Here is an 11,652-nt window from a genome sequence, read left to right as displayed (position 1 = left end):
AAGTGGTAGTTTCTTTCTAATAGTTTTCAAGATATTGGCTGAAAACTGCTAAAAACATAATTTTTCGCCTTTCAAGGGAAATAGTTCTATTTCTAGTAACAACAGCCATGTTTTTCTACCAAAAATAAACTAAAGGGTCTAGAGAACCTGAAATGACCAACTGGTCAAAAATAGTCTATTTTTTGCAGTCTAAAGCTAGATTCTTGACCCTATTGTACTACTGTCGAAAAAATCATTTAATTAATAGAGAGCATCTTATTAAAACAAAATCAATGCAATGGCCTTCACTTGGTGTTGATGCAATGAGGTTTTGGCCCCATGCTCTGAATGTCTAAGTGAAGAAGGGTAAATGACGGGAATAACTATGACTTCCTGAAGGTAGCCAAATGCCTTGAGCAATCTAATTTGTGACAAGCATGAATGGATTAACGAGATTCTTGGACCCATAACTCAAATATCTGTAAAAGGATCTTTCTGAAAATTTTCTGAAACCCAAACTGTTTTTTGAGTTATTTGCACTATTTTGCAATACAACATTTACTAAAGGTGGCCATGGTTTTAGTAAGATCAATCACCCACACACAAGGATTGTTAAAGATACCCTCAGGAACATTCAAGCAAAGTTTGAAAAAGTGACTGACTTACTGACTGACAATGATGGACACATAGTGATGACAATAATTAAACCTATCCAAAAGTTAATGTGGATTTACATTCAAAAGCTATATTGACAGAGTATTTATCATACATAACAATTACACTTCAATAAAACCAGTATCAGCTTAAGAAATAATTTCCTTCACACAAGATTTTCAAAAACAAGACACTTTTATCAATTTGAATTTTCCTGTCAATTTTACTTAGTTGAAATCACTGCTCTTCACTTCCTGTTTATAAATGTTAAAATATTTATGATAGGATGGATAATTAAAAATAAAGGTGTCAAAATGAAAATATTTAGCACATTTTATCCTTCCAGACACATTACTGCAAGAAATAAATTCGCTAAATGCAAATTTATTACTAAATATCCTTCAAGGCCAAAAAGGAGTCAATCAAATCTGGAGATGATATGAAGACTAGAACTAATTTTATTTGCATAAATGTCCCGTGCAGGTCCGGGTGTCAAAACAATAGGCCAGCAGCAGCGTTAAGCTTGTCGTAAAAGGCGACTAAATAGTGCTCAGAACCCTAGCCAGGGGCTAGGGCGCTCTGCCCACAGAGCAACTGGGATGTTTGCCCCAGGTGGTGGAATGGGGTACCCCTGGCGTGTTACATGCTGGGGTTGTCAGGCTATAATACGGAAAACCTGACTGCCAACCATAGTGGTGCAGAGTGTTGGAAAAAATGCCACGGTCGTCCCACCTTAAAGAACCCTACTGTGGTATTCTCCCGGAGTAGGAACCATAGGGCTCCGCCACAGGAGGCTAAATTGCCCGACCCTACCCACCTCTCCCCATTTACAGTGGCAATCAAAATTGTCGACCCTATTGTCCTTGTGTCCCATCCCTTTTTCATTTCATCATCGTTTCATGTTTATTTATCATCAATTTCATGTTCATCGTCTGAATATAGCTGAAATATTGCTGCTCGAATGTTAAACCCCAACAAACAAACAAACAAATATTTGCATAAATAATAGAATATCATTGAGCTGATAAATTGAAAGAAACATATTTACTTGTTATAAGAGTAATCAAGGGAACCAAGGTTATAGCGCTAATCAAAAGAATGTAATCCAGGGACAAAGACCAGATATGGAAAACATACACAACAAAGAACACAAAATAACTAAAATCATACATACAAAGTAACAAAGGCAAATGAGCAACTCGGACTCCACTATAACTGGGAGTGTGGACCAGGTGCACAGGTAGGGTAAGCGTCCTCTGCTTTTCTAGAAACATCCGCCAAGTTGCTCATAAAAAAGCCTATTTGTTCGAGTTCTAGGGCAATACAAAAAGTCTGTGTAGTTTTGGCAAGCTCTGGCATAACGTACGAGTTGTGATATGAACACTCCATACGCAGGTGCTGAAGGGATGTTGCCACTGATGAAAGTAAAGTTGACAATTCTGAATGAAAAGTCATCATGTTTGTCATAAAGTTTGGTCAATAATTTTCCTTTACCATTGATTTCTAAGTGTAGGTCAAGATATGAGGCTGACTTCACAGTGTCTGAAGTATCCTTTATCTCAAGTTCTTTGGGGGGTAGATGCAATGTATCAAATGCCCGAAATCAGGATTGTTTAAATAATGCGTCGTCTATATAGGGGAAACTGAGATTAAAGGATCTAGCCAAACGATATTTTTCTTTCGGATCAGATCAGCTATAAAGTCAGCCTCATAAGAATGAAGGAATAGGTCAGCAAGTATAGGAGCACAACTTGTTCCTATTAGAATGCCGACCGTTTCTTGAAAAAAACATCCACCGCACTGGACAAATATGTTGTCAATTAAAAATTTCAGTATTTTGTAAACATCTTCGTCTGTATATTTGGAAGATGATTTGGAATTATTTCTTACAAAGTATGAGGAAACTCTGGCAAGAACTATATATCTGTATCTAGGTGTACCATCTTTTTGGGAAAAACAATGATGTATAATGTTTTTTAAGTTGAGATTTCAACTGAGTATGAGGAATAGAAGTATACAGTATTGAAAAATTGTAGGTTTTAATGCTATTATATTTAGATAATAGTCTTGAACTGACTGTCTGCAAAAGATCTTTAAAATTTTTCAGGATCCACATTGAATTAATACCACTATGGGAGTAACAAGTGTTGTGATAGGACTGCAGACCTCTTTGACAGTTGTGAGCATAGAAGTTAAAAGTTTTGAAGGAGGTTTGGTGGTACATTTTGCAGATCCAGCTTTGAAACATTGTTGTATGGCTTCTTGTGGAGTGTAGGAATCCAGTACATAGACCGTAAATCACAATCATCATCCTTGGTAGAGAGACTAAAAGAGGATAGCACAGATTTATGGTTTTCCACAATCTCTTTTTTGGAGAGTGTGGTAGCAGTACAGGGCTTATCACTGCTATTATTTTCTACATCTACCTCTGATAATCAACATTGGATGTAAAACATTTTGCAGACAAAAACAATGTTGTTTTGGGCTTTGTCTGTTGGTACGACAACATACTTTTCATGTATAGTGGACAATGTTTTTGCTACATCAGAGTCTTTGAAAATTGACGTAGCCTTGGCAGTCATTGACCTATTTAAAATTTTCATTCATTTCAAAATTAAAGACCTCACAGCCTTTAACCACTCTGACAGAGAATCAGTGTCTTCTTGTTCTTGTTCTATCCATTTTCTTGCATAGTCCTCGACAGCATCCATAAGAACTTTAAAGTTATAATTCCAATTTATGGAGCATGGTTCACTGTGCTTCGGACCTTTAGAAAGGATATTACACAGAGATTCGTAGTAGGGAAGTTTCAGTGATAGACTGGTGACAAAAGGTATTTTGATCCTGAAGCATCACAAACCCTAAAATGCTGGCCAGGTCTTATAACTGTTGTAAAGAAGCCATATTTTAAAAGACCTATATCAATGTTGATTTTATTTGACTTCCAGTTGGTATGGATTATAACCAATATTTTTTGTTAGGTCAACTTTCCAAGGGAAAGTCATTACTCAAAATCTAGTTTCCCAGTCAATATAGTAACTTTCCATGATATTTTTAAGGTTAGTGCTTTTGAATACAAAGAAGAGTCAAGTCCTTGTATTAAGAGGTGAAGTAAACCATAGTTTTGATACATAATGGTGTCTTTTTTATTTCATTTAATACATAAACAAATTGAATAAATACTCAAAGTTTATTTGTCTTCTGGTTCATTTCAAATAATTTAAATTTTCCCATCAAACATACTTTTATTATAAAATACCAGTTTTTTTTTAAAAACTTTCCCGACCCTAAAAAGTACTTTCCATGGGTAACGGGAAATGGTAATCCTAGAACACTGATGATAACTATTTGTTTACTTCCATTACACTAAAAAATATCAAAAAAATTGGGATTAATACTTATCATACACAAGAAATAATTACATACCTCGAAACACACTTTAAAATATGCATCAGTTGCTTTGGAGATAGACTGCCAACCAAGGATAAAAAGAGTAATCAAGGGAACCAAAATTCTAGTTGAAACCCAGAATGAAATGCAGGGACTAAAACCAGACATGGAAAATACACACACATAACAAAGAACATAAAATAACCAAAATAATACTTACAAAGTAACAAAAGTAAATGAGCAACTCAGACACCACTAAATATTGGGAGCATGGACCAGGTGCATCGGCAGGGTACATATGCAAGTGTCCCTTGCTTTTAAAGAAACATCCACAGAGTTGCTCATAATCGAAGTTCTGTTAGCACAAGTTTTTGATTCTTGTGAAATTGTAGCATGATCATAATTTCAAAGAATACATAATGTAAATTAAAACAGATTATACATTGCATTTTTTATATTATTTTTTTTTCTAATACATATAATCTGAATGTCAATCAATACTGCATATTTCTGAAGTATTAACTGTAATCAGTAATTAAACTGAATTCAACTTCACTCACATTCACTAATTTTGTAATAATTTCACTTTTTCCTCAAATTTTTACACGTGACCATTAGTCTGTCCAAAAGTTAGCTTGTTATAACATTCAATAACCATATGAATAGTGCATTTATCCTACACTGTAAATAAACTTAAACAAAATAAAATTTAGCCAAAAAAAAAATGATTTCCTTGATGAACATAGATCTTTAAAAATAAGGCACTTTTTATCAATTTGAATTTTCCCACCAATTCTAGTATTTTTACTTAGTTAAAATCACTGCTATTCACTACCTGTTTACTAATTGGTAAATATTAATGATAGAATGGAGATTTTACTGATTAATGTATTACATGGAACATGCTCAACACATTTAATATTTCTTGACACATTACCGCAAGAAATAAATTCCTTAAATGCAAATTTATTACTAAAAATCTTTCATGCCCAAAAATGAGTCCCTCAAATCTTCAGTTGATTTGATTACTAAATCTGAATTTTATTTGCAGAAATAATAGAATATCATTGAGCTTAATAGCCAGAAACATATTTACTGGATATAACAGAGGTATTGAATGATGTAAATGGAATTATATTTGGGTAATATTTTTGTGTAGTGTTCAGAAAATAGTAGGGAAGTTCCAGTGATGAACTGACAATATAATGTATTTTGATCTTGCAGGATCAAAAAGTCAAGTTCAGGGTAGCCAAAACAGGAAATGAAAACTTCGACAAATTGAACAAATCAGCTCTCATGGTGCAGAAAGATACAAAGTACCCATCCACGAGTTGATGATGAAGACCATAAAACTTCTGTAGTGATGATTTCAATCTTGTAGCAACATAACCCAGTCCAAAAGCCTAACTGTAAGAAGTCTAGCACAATACAAAAAGTCTGTGAAAATACAGCAAGCTCAGGCATAACATTGAGTTGTGATATGAAAACTCCATATGCTGACACTGAAGGGATGTTGCCTCAGAAGAAAGTAAAGTTGTCAATACAGAATGAAAGGTCATCGTGTTTGTCGTATTGTTTGGTCAATAGTAGACATCTACATTGTATCTCAGAGGCAAGCCCAGTGACAGCATTGGCAATGTACATTACTCTCCAAAGCAATGGCAGACACAATGATCTGGATTAACAAAACAGAAAAAAAAATAGAGACAAGCACAAAAACTCCCCTGGATACACCAGATTTCTAACTATATCTATCACTAGATCTGATAGTTTTATTCATTTTTTTTCACCCACCACCCATCAAACATTATGAAAAACAAAATAAAAAAAAAACATCTGTAAACCAAGTACAGTGGATTCCGCTTATTTGCATAGCCTATTTGCCAGTAAAAATTATGCAAATAACCGGGCTATTCTTATAACCGAAATTACGATTTTACCGGAAGTGTGAGTTCAGGTAAGACGACGATACTGTGGATCAACCAGGGATATCACTGTTCAACATTTCTGATCTGGTATTTAATTGTTAAAGACCTTCTCATTGTATTGTTCTTTTATCAATAAATAATAATATATATTGTGTTTGTCTTGTTTAGTGACCTTCTTTACGATGTGTGTATTTATAAGTAAAACCACATGTTTCTCATCTATAAATAGTCAAGTAATTTCCTGACCTTTCTATGAAAGAAAATCCCATATTTCATATTTTAGCCAGGATTCAGTGTAATATTCATCAATGTTTGCAGTTTGTGGGCTTTTGAAATGGTCTGTGCGTTTTTATTCCTCTGTTCAATCACCATTGTACACTGATAGTTGTGTATTATACGTGTCATTGACCTCGATATATTCCTATGAAGTGTGGATAGAATGGGGCACCTTAGGGTAGTTGAATTTCATTAGACATTGTACTGAATGAATGATGACTTTTAATTTTTGGTTGATATTTATGCCTAGTAACCCAAGCTCACTAAAAACTGTTAAGCTCATTGAAGAAAATTAAATTTACATTGATAATCATTTGAAGTCGGAAGAAGACAAAAAATACCCCAAGCCGCATCATAAGTTGATGTTTGGCATGTCGTCGGAAGTCATCGTTCACCTAGGTGCTTGTTTATTTTAATATAATTAGAAATCATTTCTTTGTTTTGTTTGTTGGGGTTTAACGTCCGAGCAGCAATATTTCAGCTATATTCAGACGATGAAATCATTTAAATTGTCTTTTAAATTGTCTTTTATGTCCATTATGTTTTTAATCCATTATTTACACCTCCTGATTGATGATAATCTAGTTTTTACAACAATAAATATGATTGACATATTTATGACCTGAAGGCTTAAAATAAAATTTGGGAAAACCTGTCTTTACCTGGATGAGGCAAAATTCTCTATGCAATAAACCGAAATGCACCTGCAAGGCTTATGCAAATAAGCGATTTTTTCCCTAATAGAATAATAGGAAATGGTTTTGTGCAGGAGAAAATTATGCTAATAACCGAAATATGCAATAAAGCGATATGCGATTAAGTGGAATCGACTGTAATAAAAAATAAATGGTCTAAAGGTACTAGCCAGCATTACACAGTGGAGGGTGGAATTATTTAGAGGTTAAGGCTGTGTAAGTGGTAAATGATTGCCATGTCGCCAAATGCTAATATAATGTTGGTGTGGCGAAATGATCTTTTGCAGTCAAAAAAAGAGAAAAAAACATCAAATCGAAATCAAACGGAAGTCGGACTCAGACCCAAATAACTACTAACTCAGAAACCGTGTTTTATATCGGAATGGACACTAATCATACATTAAAAAATTCATGATTTTTGCTTGAAAATTTGTAACAAAAACCCAAAATGTGAACTGCTTCTGACTTCATTTGGAGTTTTATTCCAGCCTTTGAAAAAAAGCTTTTGGCAAAGCTTGCATCATACTTCGGGTTTGACGAAGAAGGAACAGAAAAAATAGGTCAAGTCGACAGAAACAGAATATGACCACGATAATAACTGGAAAATTAAATCAGAATGGTTTCAGCAATTTAAATGGCTGAAGCTCCTTGAAATAGAAACTAATGGTGTTGAGACAGAAGAACAAATCATTCATCTGTTGAATTTGCAAAGATGGAAAGAAAATCAACATATTTACAACTTGCAATTATTAAATAAATGTTAATTAAAACTCATTTGACCATTTCACTTTGTATCGAAGGGCCATGGTCTCAGGGGAAAATGCATATAGGCTGGGCATTTGGACAGCACTAACTATATAACATTGTATGGGTAAGTGGTATCATAAATTAATAGCATCCTTTTGTGATGTATATTAAAAATGATATTTATTCAGTGGGTGGGTGGTGGGACAGCATAACAAGTGCTGTCTAACCCTTCCATGCATTTTTTCAAAGAATATCTGTAAATCAAAAAAACATAACAGTGAGAGTAAACTCTAAAATGTGACAAAAGAGACAACACCTCTAAAACATGTACAAACTACCTGAAGTCTCCAATGATAAATTAGGGAACCCACACACCAAAGGGCACACTGCAAATGCCACTGTGGAATGTATATATACAATGGTTGTATCAAGAAAAATAGGATGATTTAATATGGCTAATGAAACTATGTAGGTATTAGCCACATTGGCTAATGGATATTTTCAGTTACCGATAATACAGTATGGCAACCTTCCAACTTAGAATACAGTGCCCAAAAGATCACACAAGTGTTCAGTGATAATGATGTAAGACAAATTAATGTAGGGCAGATTACTACCTAGAAAGCTATTTAAATTACTCAGTTGTATTGAAATTGAAACTGGTCTATTTCAACTTGTTGAAATTACATATAAAGCATCTCATTTCAGCATAGCTTTAGTGCCCATTGCTTGACCACTAAGATTTTGCCTAAATAGTACAATGTGTTTTAAACTTTGAGATTAGTAACTTCAAAACTTCATGACTGACAGGATTGCCAAAAAAAGTTTTCTTCAATGGGCAGATACTACAGCCAATTTAACTTTAATTTACTTTGAAGAGATCCAGATACAGGAACTCTAGTTAAGTTTGCACTTTAACTTTGTAACTTTGATAAATGACATTTAATACCTGGATCATACAATCTCATAATATCATCTTTCAAATTGGTTCCTCCAGTAGTCACCATAACCTTGATACCCAAGTGTTTACTTAACTCTATACATATCTGACTAGTCTGTAGAGCAAGTTCCCTTGTTGGCACAATCACCAAAGCTGAAAAATAGCAATCCAGGATATTCAATTTTGACAGCAAAATTCTGGCAGCAACTTTTCTAACAATAAGAGCATCTTAGCTAGTTTTTACTTATAATGAGCATACTTGGTAACTTCAATCGATGTGCTTTTTTTTTCTAAAATGGACATAATTCAATTATTATAATAAGACAAACAACTTCTTAATATAATATATATTGTTCTACACATTTTAGCTTGATATGGCAAAAGGATAAATTTGAACAGCTGTAACCATATAAGACGTATTATTTGCTATTCATGATCTTAACACCATGGTATTCAAATTGCGTATATACATGTATCATGCAGGGATTTAGCCAGGATTTTCAATCCATTAGTCACTTTTGTGTAAGACTAAATCTCAATACTGTTTTTTCCTTTCGTGTCGCAAATTTTTCAGCATGCATGTATATACATATACTTATAACAACTATATTATAAATAATAACATGTTTATTTCTATTTCAACACTGGTATATAAATAACAGATAATTCATATTAATAAAAAATATATAACAACATACAGTTTCTACATTAGCAACTATTCATGAATAAAAAATGCAAAAAAATACTTTGTTACTGTGTCATACATATCATGTGTGTAAAAATCTAAAAATTATATACATCAGCTAATATTGTTGGCATGTGTCTAAGAATGTAAAGCACTGTTTACTTGATCAGTAATGCATAAGCCTCCTGTCCTTAGCCATGCACCACAAAGTGAAAGCCCTCTTAAAATCAAAGTAAGTCCAGCATCTTGGCAGTCACGGCAGTACATCGCCCCATCTTTGTAGTATATGCATGGAAATATCTTTGACCACTCTGGTTTAAATTTTGACTTTAATAGTCGATCACTGCGACACTTTGTAGTAGTTGACTTATTTTTAGACTTTTGACCTTTAGGTACATTGTCATGTGACGACGAACTAAAATAGTTCGTAATGGCGGACATAGTTGGGATTCGAACTGTGATTGAAAAATCCAAACATCTTTCCATTTTAAATACATACGATGACACTGAGTACTTTGAGAACGTGTCACAGTGCTCAACAAACAAATCATTACCGTTATTTAATTTGTTTTTTTGGGATAATTAGCCTCAACCAGGTGATCAAGCAAGGTGTGATCAAAGGTGATGCAATCAAAACATTGGTCATATTGTTTATTATAAAACCCTAATTGGCTTGGGAAAGGTAATAAAGTTGTCAATTATGGGGTCATGGGAACATCAGAGGCTTTTTTACCGATATTTTTTTTTGGGGGGGAGCGAAATATCAAGTGACGAATTGTGCACGAGAAAAATTCGCCACTTTCGAAAATCATTCGTCAATGGTGAAAATGGCGAGCGCTAGCTAAATCACTGATCATGCAAATCATTTACTTTCTTATAGATTATGATGTTTCCGTTTTTGTTGTATATTTCTTCAATAAGATAAAAAACATTACAGATGTGAGTTAACTTGTCTTGATACAGTATTCCTTCTCTGGAACGCCCTTGTCTTATGGGACGAGATTTCCATTGCATGAACAACTCATAGTGCAAATTGATCCCTTATAAAGGCCACCCCTCTGACACAACCAGCGTCCCTGGAGACTTTTGTAGGCAATATAATAGAATCATTTCAGCAATTGAAATTTTCATTCTATCGATCACAGTTTTCAAAACACTGCCTGAAAACTGTAAAAAAGGGAGTCATTTTTCACCTCACAAGGGCAATAACGCTTACATGGAGTCGTCTGACAACTTTGATCACTTGAAGACTATTGTAGGCCTTATAATAAGGATCATTTCAGCAATTGAAAGATATTGGCTAAACCTAACAGTTCAGGAGATACAGTGAAACTTCTCCAAACCGGACTCTCAGAAAACCGGTCTTCCCTTCAAACTGGCTGTTTTCAAAATACCGGCTGATAAAAACCTGTGTGTTTTGTCTTCAATAGACTGGCCACCCCCTAAAACCGTTCATCAGCCTGTTTTTCATAGTTTTAGTTACATATTTCAAATAAAAACAACCTCTCAATTCCGGCCGTCTGGTTATTGTTCACCTGTATTAAATGTGTCAACAAAACTGTAAATGATTACGTAATATTACGTAATTAATAATTCATTCACAGATAGGTTTGCATTTCATCAGTGGACAGATGATAAATGAAGGGGACAGTAGTTTAAACAACAAATTTAATCCAAACATTACATATTGTCACTCGTTGGCTGTTAATTGGTGTGTACACACTTCAGACAACCAGGGTCATTTAATAGTATGATCTTAACGATCCTTTAACTGTCATTTAAAGTGACCTGTACCCAAGCCAAAACAACATAGGGATGAAATTACTAGACTTTGTTGAGAGGTAATTTACGAAAACAAAACAAATAATTACCATCAATAGCCTTTGATCTTGAAAACACATTCTTTCAAAACTGTGAATGTTATTTTGTCCGCAATACCGTTTGTAAAATCAAATCATTTACAATTTGATGCAAACTTTGAAATGCAATAAAAGGCCAAAAGTTTTGAATAGGCATTAAACATGTTTCGACCAACAAACTGACAAGGTGTAGGATTATAGAACACATAAATGGAATCAGCTCTTAGAATGCATTGCTATTTTTCACAAAACCAAACAAAATCCAAACAGTCATTTTGTGCAGGATACTGTAAGAACAATTATTTTATATTTCATCCAAATCCATTCAATGGTTCTTGAGGAGATGTTTGAAGAATTGTTAATGACGACAACAATGCCAATGGCCAGGTAAGCTAAAAATAGTAAATATCACAGAATCTTTCAATTTGAAGTTGTATAATGAATATAAATAGATATATCCATTGGTGATATGCTTATTATTCATCATTATGAATAATGA

At 33.9% G+C, this 11,652-nt stretch overlaps 1 protein-coding gene across 1 annotated transcript in view; it reads right to left on the bottom strand.

Annotated features, from left to right (window-relative positions):
* Positions 1-11,652, bottom strand: part of LOC148617390 (ATP-dependent RNA helicase me31b-like) — a 58,032-nt gene that overhangs the window by 28,587 nt on the left and 17,793 nt on the right. Inside the window, exon 5 of the mRNA XM_088584977.1 lies at positions 8,619-8,762. Coding sequence (XP_088441103.1) covers positions 8,619-8,762 — 144 coding nt within the window. The remainder of the gene's footprint in view (positions 1-8,618; positions 8,763-11,652) is intronic.

Source organism: Perna viridis, chromosome 5 (genome assembly GCF_037379345.1).
Source record: "Perna viridis isolate PV_CMFRI_1.1 ecotype Kerala chromosome 5, ASM3737934v1, whole genome shotgun sequence".
Taxonomy (NCBI): Eukaryota; Metazoa; Mollusca; class Bivalvia; order Mytilida; family Mytilidae; genus Perna; species Perna viridis.
The sequence above is the reverse complement of the archived record's forward strand: the minus strand, read 5'-3'. Positions and strand labels throughout refer to the sequence as shown.